Source organism: Hyla sarda, chromosome 2, assembly GCF_029499605.1.
Source record: "Hyla sarda isolate aHylSar1 chromosome 2, aHylSar1.hap1, whole genome shotgun sequence".
Classification (NCBI taxonomy): domain Eukaryota; kingdom Metazoa; phylum Chordata; class Amphibia; order Anura; family Hylidae; genus Hyla; species Hyla sarda.
Window position 1 is genome coordinate 36965425 of NC_079190.1, and position 13205 is coordinate 36978629.

General features: G+C 45.0%; 1 protein-coding gene across 1 annotated transcript in view; it reads left to right on the forward strand.

The window, feature by feature from the left end:
* Positions 1-13205, forward strand: part of ARHGAP42 (Rho GTPase activating protein 42) — a 317056-nt gene that overhangs the window by 114693 nt on the left and 189158 nt on the right. The window contains 1 exon segment of the mRNA XM_056561532.1: positions 10139-10200. Coding sequence (XP_056417507.1) covers positions 10139-10200 — 62 coding nt within the window.

Consider the following 13205-nt stretch of genomic DNA (forward strand, 5'->3'; position numbering starts at 1 on the left):
CCCCAGCCCCCTCAAGGCAAGTCTGTGGGAGGGGGCGTGACAGCTGTCACGCCCCCTCCCATAGACTTGCATTGAGGGGGTGGGGCGTGACGTCATGAGGGGACAAGGCTATGACGTCACAAGCTCCCGGCACCGGCTCCAGTCTTCGGAACAGTTTGTCCCAAACGATGAGCAGCGGAGTACCCCTTTAATGGGAACAGTGACACTCAGTTGTCAGTTTGTTCAAACATTTTCATGATGCTTTGACTTGACGGAAAAACACGTCCAAAATGACATTTTTGTTAAATCTGTTCCCATGTATCTAAACGTTTTCCTATTTTCAGTTTCTTCTCTAGAAATCCCCCTTCTGCATGTTATCGAAATGAGTTATGACCATAATCCAGAAAAAAAAAAATATCTTGTTCTGGAAGCCACAGAGCATAGAAAAACTCTGCCAAAACAACATGACTGATTTAGTCTAACAAACCACACCAAAGACCCTAACTGGGCATCCACAAGAAGAGGACTACTCATGCTGTGGGAACCATGGACGCTTTCACTTAACAAGGCTTAATGTGTTTTACATTTCCTGTCGCAGCATACCGCAGCACACTCATCGTCTATGACCGTCCTTCCATTAGTGCAGAGAATAGCCTAGATTTTGTTAAAGGAGAACTCCACCTGAATTTGAGATATATATATATATTTTTTTTTCCTTCCTAATATACTCCATAAGAAAATGTTTATATTCTTTTTATGGAAATCATGGCTTGTATAAAAAAAAAACACCACTAGGGGTCCTCATACCATCTAGAACATAATCCTGTCCGGCTGCAGCATCATCTTTGTCCTAGCTGATGCACAGGCTGGGACAAAGTTCAGGAAAGGAGGGCGGGACTAGCACTACTCTGTGCTCACTCCTGTCCTATCAGACTGCAACAGATAGGAGGGGGTTATACAGCAGCCTGCAGTGATTTTATAAAGAGACCCAGAACAGCACAGCAGACTCAGTGAAGAAGTGAATGCATTGTGAGTGTGGGCAGGCTCGTGCTTGCCTGGGACATGCTTCTTCCTCAGCAGTGGATGTCAGAAAGAGTGAGTAGCAGAACAGAGGGATTTGTGAGCCAAATACAGACGCCGTTAGACACATAGAACTAGATGTAAAGGAACTAAATGAGTGAGTAAAATATATAAGCAGCATTTTTTTCTTTGATATGACAGGTACGCTAAATAAATGTTTTGCTCAATTTTAGATATCTTCCGCTACTAAATAGAAAAACAAAAATAGTTTTTAGTTTTCTCCCTTTTTTTTTTTTTTTAAATGCTGTGTCAGATATTGGGTCTAAACCCCAAAAAATAGTTTCTTACCAAGACTGGAGGCTCCAAGTCTTATGCCTACCGACCACGGGGATGGAGTATCGTGACATCACAACTCTGCCCCTGTGTGAAGTCATGCCCTGCCCCCTCAATGCAAGTCTATGGGAGGGGGCGTGACGGCTGTCACACCCCCTCCCATTGACTTGCATTGAGGGGGCAGGGCATGACTTCACACAGGGGCAGAGTTGTGATGTCGCGATACTCCATCCCCGTGGTCGGCAGGCATAAGACTTGGAGCCTCCAGCGCTTCCTGCAGTGCCCACAGGTGGGTGCTGCATGCTAGATTGCAGGGGTCCCCAGCAGTGGGACCCCCCATGATCAGACATCTTATTCCCTATCCTTTGGATAGGGGATAAGATGTCTTAGGGCCAGAGTACCCCTTTAAGCCTGAACGTGTCACCTAAATTACTTTTTACAGATCAAAGCGAGATACTGATACATATCAGCTGGCTTCAGAAAGTTAAACAGATTTGTAAATTAGTATACAAACACAGGCAAGAAAGGGGAGAGCACACTAAGGGCATATATCACCTGGACTGTAACGTAACCAAACCTCGGTACCTATCTTCTGGTCTCCTGCGGGGTGCACACACACAAGTATAAAGTATCAAAAAGGTACAAAAAAACTAAACGTAGGTGCACTCACCGCTCAGCGGAGACTGTAGCGTATGGGGGTCCGGTTCACCGGGAGCTCGGCGCCATACTTCCTGCGCCGTCGCTGAGATCCAGCTCCCGGTGAACCGGACCCCCATACGCTACAGTCTCTGCTGAGCGGTGAGTGCACCTACGTTTTGTCTTTTTGTACCAGATTTGTAAATTACTTCTATTAAAAAATCTTAACCCTTTCAGTACTTATGAGCTGCTGAAGTTGAGTTGTTATTTTCTGTCTAAGTGCTCTCTGATGTGTCTCGGGAACCGCCCAGTTTAGAAGCAAATCCCCATAGCAAATCTCTTCTACTCTGTGCAGTTCCCGAGACAAGCAGAGATGTCAGCAGAGAGCACTGTTGACAGACAGAAAACAACAACTCAACTTCAGCAGCTGAGGATTATTGAAAGGATTAAGATTTTTGAATAAAAGTCATTTACAAATCTGTTTAAATTTCTGGAGCCAGTTGAGATTTTCTATAATAAAGTTTTTCCCTGGAATACCCCTTTAACATAAGAACTCGATCACACATTCTCTATAATATAGCCTTATACATGGTATATATATGTCTTCTGAACACTCGATCCTGGCATGATCAGCCAACAATATTATGTGTCCCTATTTGTCCTCGATGGCAGATTTCAGGGGAGAGAAGAAGAATATACAACATCCTGATCCCTTTTTTCCCATAGGAAATAGGCCGCTGCCAGTGCTTTCTGGCAGCTGCTTGTTCCCCTTTGCCTATATACTCAGCGGGTGAACGTTTTGCCGGCAGCTATTGCATGTGTATGGACAGCTTTAGAACGTCTATAAAAAGGTGTAACAGACAGCGATATAGACGGAGGAGCCACAGAAACTCTAAGTCAGGTTAGACCGGGTTCTGCTGAGATAAACAAGTCACGTCTAGACAGGCCAGAAATATAAGACGCAACATAGCGCGAGAAAGACACGAGCAAAACAACTGTTTCTACAAAAGTGTGTGAACAATACAGTGACCCCCCCCCGACCTACGATGGCCCCGACATACGATCATTTCAACATACGATCACTCTCAGAGGCCATAGCATGTTGAAGGCAGCATCAACATACGATGCTTTTGTATGTCGGGGCCATCGCATAAACGGCTATCCGGCAGCGCAGACTGCTTCAGCTGCCGCCGGATAGCCGTTTACGGTGCCCCGTGTGGTCCGCTGACGATCACTTACCTGTCCTCGGGGCTCCGGTGCGTCCTCTTCGGGATCCCTTCCATCGTCGTCGCTCTCCATCGTCGTCATCACGTCGCTGCGCACGCCGACCCGTCATCTAATAGGAGCGGCGTGCGTAATGACGTGATGGCAGCGACGGAGAGTGAGGATGCCGGGGAAGCAGAGGCCTTGCCAAAGCGTCGGGGACACCTTGGGGACGCGGCGACAGCAATGGACGGCGACATCTAGGGCAGCGGTGACGAGCGGTGATGGTCCGGAGCGGCGGGGACAGGTGAGTATAACCTCCAATACCAGTGGTCTTCAACCTGCGGACCTCCAGATGTTGCAAAACTACAACTCCCAGCATGCCCGGACAGCCATTGGCTGTCCGGGCATGCTGGGTGTTGTAGTTTTGCAACATCTTTAGGTCCGCAGGTTGTAGACCAATGGCCTATACTTTACATTGCACGGATCCCTCAACATACGATGGTTTCAACAAACGATGGTCCGTTTGGAACGGATTACAATCGTACGTTGAGGGACCATTGTATCTGATCTCCTCCATTACTGGATTATACTGGAAATACTGGAGGGAAATACGTTTTGTTGTTACCACAAAGTGCTCATATAGCTACCGCAACATTGAAAGGGGTACCCTGATTTTAGAATTTTATGGCACATTGCTAAGAATCATTATGATTGATCATGGCCTGGTCTTTGGGACTTTGGGACTAGTGCCTATCCGGGGACTGAAGGGAGATTTTATTTTGGCATTTTTATAGCACACTATTGCTCCTGACTGCCCAGGGAAACCAATTCAGCCTATTCAAGAGAAATAAAGTGGCTAGATGTGGAAAACGATCATTGTAAGATTGAACCGGATTTACCCATAGGCACTCACAATTTATGATTTGTTTTTAAGTAATTTTCTGTTACATAAAGAGGTTGTCCAGGGAGCAGAAAAAAGTCCTACCTGTTCTGCTCTCTGGCGCCTACTTCCACCCCCTGTCCTGTTCTGGGACTGGATGAGATGGGGAGGGTGCCAGAAACAATCATCGTATGTGGGTAAAACCAGTAGCTGCACGATATTGCCACAACATCGTACAAGCTATGGATCATCACAGGCAGGAGTGGTTTTGCCCATATGTAATGATCATGACTGGCATCCTCCCCATCTCATCTCAGATGGTATAGTTCCGAGGTGGGGCATGGGGCTAAAGTGAGCGCTGTGGACCTTTTCTGCTCCCAGGACAATTCCTTTAAGAGCTATTATTTCCCTGTGTAAGACATCCATCAATCAGCCAACAAGGGTCATGCAACCCGAAAAATCATTTATGAAGTTAGGTCCAATGATGTGCCACATAAATGATCCAGCAATTGTTCAACTGCCCCTCCCCACAGAATAATTGATCTGTGTATAGCCCTTTAAACAAGTGCCAATTTGTGAGACCAGCCTGCCTATCTAACAGGACCCATGGGCGCCATCAGTGCTATTGCAGAAGGACATGAGTGAGGAACGCAGGGTAATGTTCTGCTTTATTTTACAGCCATACATCTAAGGCAGTGGTCACCAAGCCAGTCCTTAAATGGGCACTCTCATTAAAACTAATTTTTACTATTGCTCTCCTTATGGTAAATAAAAAATATTTCTAATATACTTTGTTTAAAAAAAATGAAGTTTTCTATGTTTTATCTGTGCTTAGAAAAAAAGCTCTAGAGCACATTTCCCCCATCTCATACACAGACTTTGGACCGAAGCCCAAACACAAGAAGTGTAGCCTGGAGTGCTGAGGGGGGGGGGGGTCCAACCAACAGCATATGGCAGTTAAGTGTGAGAGGAGCTATGATTGGATGAGGGTGGACACACCCCCTCAGCACTCCAGGCTGCACTTTCTGTGTTTGAACTTCGGTCCAAAGTCTGTGTATAAGATGGGGAAAATGGGCTCTTGAGCTTTTTTAAGCACAAATAAAACATAAAAAAATTCATTTTTTTTTAAACAAAGTATATTAGAAATATTTATTTACCATAAGGAGTGCAATAGCAAAAATTAGTTTTAATGAGAGATACCCTTTAAAGGAAAACTGTCAGATATTTTCTCCCGCACTATCCACAGGTACTGGTGGATAGTGCGGGAGGCGCTGATTCCAACGAGCCTTACCTTACCCGGATCCGCCGTTCGCCAGCAATTGTTGTTTTATTCTATGTGTATATCTTGCTGTAACTGGCACGGGTGGGGCTTCTGCAGGTTAACTAGCACTGACGTCAGCGCCGCTTATGAATATTCATCCCCCCTCCCTCAAGTTCTCCCTCTCTTCGCCGCTCCTAACTGGAAGGAGGGGGGATGAATATTCATAAGCGGCGCTGACGTCAGTGCCAGTTAACCTGCAGAAGCCCCGCCCATGCCAGTTCCAGCAAGATATACACATAGAATAAAACTACAATTACCGGCAAACGACTGTGCGGATCCGGGCAAGGTAGGGCTCGATTTAATCAGCGTCTCCCGCACTATCCATCAGTACCTGTGGACAGTGCGGGAGAAAATATTTGACAGTTTTCCTTTAAAGGGGTACTCCGATGAAAAACATATTTTATTATATATATATTTTTTTTAAATTAACTGGTGCCAAAAACTTATACAGATTTGTAACTTACTTCTGTTTCAAAATCTTAATCCTTCCAGTACTTATCAGCAGCTGTATGCTCCAGAGGAAGTTGTGTAATTCTTTTCTATCTGACCACAGTGCTCTCTGCTGACACTTCTCTCCATGTCAGGAACTGTCCAGAGCAGGATACGTTTGCTATGGGGATTTGCTCAAACTCTGGACAGTTCCTGAAATTGACAGAGGTGTCAGCAGAGAGCACTGTGGTCAGACTGAAAATAATTCCAGAAAGAAATACAACTTCCTCTGGAGCATACAGCAGCTAATAAGTACTGGAAGGTTTAAGATTTTTTAAATAGAAGTAGTTTACAAATATGTATAACTTTCTGGCACGTTGATTTCTAAAAAAAAAAAAAAAATATTATTGTTTTCCACCGGAGTACCCCTTTTAAGGCCCACCAACATTCCAGGGTTTTTCTTTTACTCCATTGGAATAGAACAGGGGAAAAATTCCAATTCTGGGATCTTGGTGGGCCTTGAGGACTGGGATGGGGACCTCTGATCTAAGGTTCCCGACAGTCTCTTCCTACAGGCATCTGAGATGTAAGTCCAGTTTTGTTGAATGTTTTGTCTGCCATACAGTAGACTGCCTCTACATAGTATATAGGATAGTTTTAGGACCATAGTATACAGAATAGTTTTAGGACTGCCTATGCTGGTATAAAATGGTTACATAGCAAGTCACACAGCTCAAGGATTTAAAGGGGTACTCCGCTGCTCAGCGTTTGGAACATACTGTTTCGAACGCTGGAACCGGCGATGGGAGCTTGTGACGTTATAGTCCCGCCCCCTCATGCCATCACGCCCCGCCCCCCTCAACCGCCCCTCAATTCAAGTCTATGGGAGGGGGCGTGACGGCTGTCATGCCCCCACCCATAGACTTGCATTGAGGGTGCTGTGCGTGACATCATGAGGGGCCAGGGCTATGACGTCATGAGATACCGGCGCCCGCTCCAGCGTTCGGAACAGTTTGGAATAGCGAAGTCCCCCTTTAAGAGCTGGTCAATAATGTTGTTTGCTGTCTTCTCCCCAATAATGTAGAATTATAACATTTCATTATAATCTGTAAATTCTGAAAATTGTGGTTGAATGGGGAATGATAAATCCAAATTACCCATTGGGTATTCTCCTTGATATTGTACAAATGTCTCAAATTCCCATTCAGGCTTTTGCCCTCCTGGCACTAATTTCCCAAACTCGGGAACCCTAGTTATTAAAATTTAACTTTTAATTGATTTTTATTTTAAATATTCCAAAATTAGTGAGAAAACAAAAATATAATGTGATTTAAAACCACAGTCATTAGGTCAGTCGGGGGTTAATACTGCATTTATTCCCCTATATACTTCATATCTGAGCTGGATATATAATTCCTAGACCGGATATCACTTGTATTTATATGGTTACATAAATTAATTGGAATTTGAGAAATTTGAGGAATGAGGGAAATTTCTGTTGCTCTGATGGGCACCTACAAACTCATACTACTACTTCTGCCATTCATGTAGCCATCATCAGGAGATCATTGGGAGCCAGTGCCATCTTGTTCTCCCACCAGCAATGGACTGGCAGCTCTAGATCACTAAGATCTTCCTCCACATTGGATGGCTTGCTCTGCTATACCATAGGAGAAAGAAGCTTGAAGAGAGACGCCGGCTCAACGTGGCGCAGGACACAAGCAGCAGGTAGGTAAAAGCCAAGGTATTTTATTTCCCAGAATGCAACGCGTTTCACTGCCTTAGCAGCTTCATCAGGCATACATATGAAGCTACTGAGGCAGTGAAACGCATTGCATTCTGGGAAATAAAATACCTTGGTTTTTACCTACCTGCTGCTTGTGTCCTGCACCACGTTTAGCCGGCGTCTCTCTTGAAGCTTCTTTCTCTCGATTACCATTACTGACTGGAGGGCTGCGGAAACTTCTACATTATATGCTCACCATTGTTGTGTGTGTGGGTACACAACTTTACCAGGTGAGTGACTTTCATGTTTTTTAATTTCCACGCAATCCTCTTTTATCACACCACGGAGCGCTGTCGCCTCCATTTTCAGATACTGCTATACCACAGGTCCACGCATACACACACAGAAAACCTCTGTTTATTCAGTCAAACAATGCCATTTTAAGCAGATTTCCATATTTTCAAGTTTTGCTAAATGTGTTTGCTCTAGTCCCGAGAGACAACTTACCATGCAGACTCTGAGACTGTGAGCAGAGGGAAATATATTGGATCTAATCTCTCCAGAGAGCGGCAGAAATGCTGCGGCAGCCACTACATACTGATGGGTTTTGCAGACTAAAATATGTAAAATGTGTAAAGTGTTAAAATTGATTTATAATGCCATTCTAGTCTCGCTAATACGGCTGCAAAATCCGAGCGTTCTGGATATTTTTTAAATTTTTCCAGTAGAACTTCTCCAGATTCTTTCACTTCTTTGCACTGATCAGATTAATATGGTATAGAACAGTTCTCTGATGCTCTCTTCTTGCTCTGAGAGGCCATTGTATGTTGAAATTATCGTATGTTGGGGCCGTCGTAGGTCGGGGGGGTCACTGTATATGACACGGGGAGGGAGAATGGGTTACTGATGTATTGCGTTTGCAAGGAGCTATGTGAGCAGAAATGAAAGAAACAACAGCAACACAGCAAGGATGACCTTTTATTAAACAGTAAGCTGCTATTGATAATAACTAGATTACATTCAGGAGGCAGCACTGTACACATACAGTAGTAGAAACACAAAGGACAACTGCCCAGAACTTTATGGTTGGTCAAGGGTATAAGTGAAGCCTTGAATTTCCTCAATGTGAATCCTCTAGAGGAGGCAGAAAGGCTCACAGATTGTATTTACACACTCCAGGCTCACTCTCTCCCTCTCTTACACATAGCACTAACTATGACCCAACCGCACTTCTCATGTTCCGTCCTGATCTCTCTTATAAAAATCAAAAACAACTTGGCACTCGAAGATGAGAATAGGGTAATTTTATTTTTGCAATCTGATATAGTATAATGTAATGTTTCGGACTATCAGGACCTTCGTCAGATTTCAGGATTTCTGTGGAGGGTTGAATAGGTAAGTGGAAGCCGCTGGCAGCCGGGCTTTGTGAGTAAAGGAACGCAACCTATAGTCGACTATAAATCGCGTTCCTCTCTTTCACATACCTATTTAACCCTCTGATGCAATCCTGAGATCTGACAAAGGTCCCGAGAGACAGAAACATTATATTATACTACATTGGATTGCAGAAATAAGATGACCCTTTTCTAAACTTCAAGTGCCAAGTTGTTTTTGATATTTATAATGAAGTGGGATCCTACTTGTGCACCGTTTATATTAGAGAGTGCCATATCCTAGAATATATTGTATGATCTCTATATTGCCTTAAACGGACTGAACCTAACAACAGGCAGTGAACAGCAGATTGCAGGGAAGGAAGACACCTAGTGGGCAACAATTCAGAGATGTTTTTCTGGGGTTTGCAGTCATTTTTGGTGAATGAAGTGATTTACAAACACATTGGGAATAACTTTGTCTATCAAATGGAGGACGTTAATTTTAACAAAAGTGACCATTGAATTTTTTTTTTGTAGGGGAAAATGTCATTCAATATTGCCAGTACTCCAACGTGGTCGATCATAGATTAATGTTAAGGTTGCATCCAGGTTGCAGTAATGCAGCAATGTTAGCAAGACTCATAGGTGTTCAAAATCCATAGTGGAGCCCAAGCCTTAAAGGGGTACTCCACTGGCCAGCGTTTGAAAGTAAATGTTCCAAACACTGTTTTTGCACTGCGGGGGTTGGCCATGCTCCTCATGACATAACGGCCACACCCCTCAATGCAAGTCTATGGGAGGGGTGTGACGGCCGTCACACCCCTCCCATAGACTTGCATTGAGGGGGCGTGTCCGCTATCTCACAAGGGGCGAGGCTGACCCCCGTAGCGCGAAAACAGCATTCAGAACATATACTTTTGAACGCTGAAAAGTGGAGTACCCCTTTAAAGGAGTTGTCTCACTGTTAACATGTATCTCTATCGGCTATTTCTGTCCGCTCCCATAGACAACAACGACAATATATGACAATTTTAGGAACATGCAGACTGACAGATACACAACAGTTTTCTTTCTAGTTATTTCCTCTATCATCTATTTCTAGTTTTCACATCCCTCTCATAGATTTGTGTACGGGTTTTCCTTAGCAAGTCTCTTTTTAGCTGTCATGTTCCTCTGAAGTCCTTTTATCATTGGATCAATACATGCACTTAACTCAGTTTCCTTTCTTTCAGCTCAGTCCTTGAAAGAGTTCGCTCGCCTACTCATTACCGTGGAGGAAGAAAGGAGGAGACTGGTAAGAAACATTTCTGCGTCCTGGTAAACTGTAAACATCTGAGGCTATTAATCTACAGATATGTACAGAAATGCTGATCCACCATGGAGTGTAGGCAGCTACTTGTGCCGGGCGCTGTATTCAAGGGGAGGCTTTGATATAATTTAAGTCAAAGAATTCTCTTTGCAATGTTCAATGGAAATTGCTGCATTTATAGAGCAGTTCTATATAATCGCAGTCACATGGAGTAATTTCCATTCTGTATTACAAGGAAAGAGAAAATGGAGCATGCTGCTACCAGTCACTAAGCAGATGTTACGCCGAGCGCTCCGGGTCCCCGCTCCTCCCCGGAGCGCTCGCTACACTGACCCGGTGCGCTGCGATACCGCCTCCAGCCGGGATGCGATTCGCGATGCGGGTGGCGCCCGCTCGCGATACGCACCCCGGCTCCCGTACCTGACTCGCTCTCCGTCGGTCCTGTCCCGGCGCGCGCGGCCCCGCTCCCTAGGGCGCGCGTGCGCCGGGTCTCTGCGATTTAAAGGGCCACTGCGCCGCTGATTGGCGCAGTGGTTCTAATCAGTGTGTTCACCTGTGCACTCCCTATGTATACCTCACTTCCCCTGCACTCCCTCGCCGGATCTTGTTGCCATTGTGCCAGTGAAAGCGTTCCTTGTGTGTTCCTAGCCTGTGTTCCAGACCTCCTGCCGTTGCCCCTGACTACGATCCTTGCTGCCTGTCCCGACCTTCTGCTACGTCCGACCTTGCTTCTGTCTACTCCCTTGTACCGCGCCTATCTTCAGCAGTCAGAGAGGTTGAGCCGTTGCTAGTGGATACGACCTGGTCACTACCGCCGCAGCAAGACCATCCCACTTTGCGGCGGGCTCTGGTGAACACCAGTAGTGACTTAGAACCGGTCCACTAGCACGGTCCACGCCAATCCCTCTCTGGCACAGAGGATCCACCTCCTGCCAGCCGGCATCGTGACAGCAGATATAAGTGTAGGGGTTGTCCTATCTTCAACAACCCTTGTGAGGAGAAAGCTGAAATTGGGAACACCTGTCAGAACCTATAGGGTTAAAAGGTTCTGACAGGTTCTTTGTTGTTTTTTGTTGCTGGGTTAAGCTCGGCTGTCTGGACTGGTCAGCTGACCTTGATTGGAGCACCTGTTCTAGCTCCATATAAGCTGGCAGTCTACTTCCAGTCAGGGCTTACAATAATGTCACGTATGGGCAGGGAAGGAGTGCACTCTATTCTCGCCCGCTCCCCTATCCCTGCCTACTTACGTACCTGCCCTAAATGACAGGGCTGTAACCACAAAGACAGTCCCTTCCTATATACATGAAGGGTGTAATTGTCAAAATAATAAACTACAATGATACAGACTTAGGTCCGGGGACAGTAGGATAACAAACAGAATAACAAAGAAAGACTAAACACTCACACAATAAGTCCATTGTCAGCTATCCGCGTCTGAAGCCAGGAGATGTCACAGTACAAAATCGCTAATACCTGAAAGAATAGTCAGAGAGAAGAGCCAAAGGTTCAAAAAGCCAGATATAACAAATACAGAAGACAGCTAGCTAGAGTACACACTGAGCTCTATACAGCATGTCCAGCATTATAGCAAGCCCATATACTTGCAATTGCTCTGTTCCTGCATTATGGAAGCAATGTCTACTTTGGTGGAGCAAATGTAGGGCTTGACTCAGTTGGTCCAGGATTAAGCTGAGAAGGTACAGCAGCAAGAGTCGACTCAATCTTAGTCTAAAATAAACCAGGACTTGACATTGGGAGCAGCTGAATCAGAGGTTGTTTTCCAAAATCTTGGAGCTTGAGTCTTCTCAGCCTCAGTCAGTATTAGTTCAGACCTTAACTCAGAGACTGCAAGATCAGGAAAATCAGCTGCTCCTGATGTTCAAGTCTTTCATCAGTCAAGTCCTGGTTTACTTTCTCAGCTAAATCCTGGACCAACTAAATCAAGCCCGGCATTTTCTCCACCAAAACAGACATTGCTTCCATAATGCAGGAACAGAGCAATTGCAGGTACATGGGCTTGCTATAATGCTGGACATGCTGCATAAAGCTCAGTGTGTACTCTAGCTAGCTGTCTTCTGTATTTGTTATATCTGGGCTTTTTGAACCTTTGGCCCCTCTCTCTGACTATTCTTTCTGGTATTAGCGATTTTGTACTGTGACATCTCCTGGCTTCAAATGCGGATACCTGACATTGGACTTATTGTGTGAGTGTTTAGTCTTTCTTTGTTAGTCTGTCTATTGACAATTACGCCCCTCACGTATATAGAAAGGGACTGTCTTCATGGTTACGGACCTATCGTAACCCAGCAACAAAAAACAACAAAGAACCTGTCAGAACCTTTTAACCCTTTTGGTTCTGACAACACCTAATCGTCTTGGCCATACTTTTCTACCCCCTGACAATCGCTGTTAGTGCTGGGGCATGTTCTTTCTGTCTGTACCCGGAAATTATACCACCCGATTCTCCACATTTGGTGTTTGAACCTAAAAATGGTAGATGCACAGAGTGCCGCTCTATTCTATAGTTAAAGATTTGGCAGGGTTATTTAAACACTGTATGATACTATTTTTATACTATTGGTACAAAACCAGTAGACAATTGACATTGAAATACCAATGTCAAGACTTTAAAGGGTACTCTGCTGCTTGACATCTTATCCCTTTTTCAAAGGATAGGGGATGAGATGTCTGTTCTCAGGGGTCCCACCGCTTGGGTCCCCGTGATCTCATGCAACACCGGGCATTCTAAACAAATGCCGGGTTCCTGCAGCTGTGGTCGTGACTCCTATAGACATGAATTGAGGGGACGGATCAGGGCATGATGGCACAAAGGATGTGGCTGTGATGTCACGATCACAGCCGTCTGCTGCAAGCGTTCTGAACAAAATGTTCAGAATGCTGGGGCACGGGAGTACCCATGTAAGCCAACTCTGTGTGGTCTTTCATTTTCTCCTGCAACTTTCTCAAAGAAATGGTTAACCAAGTAACAT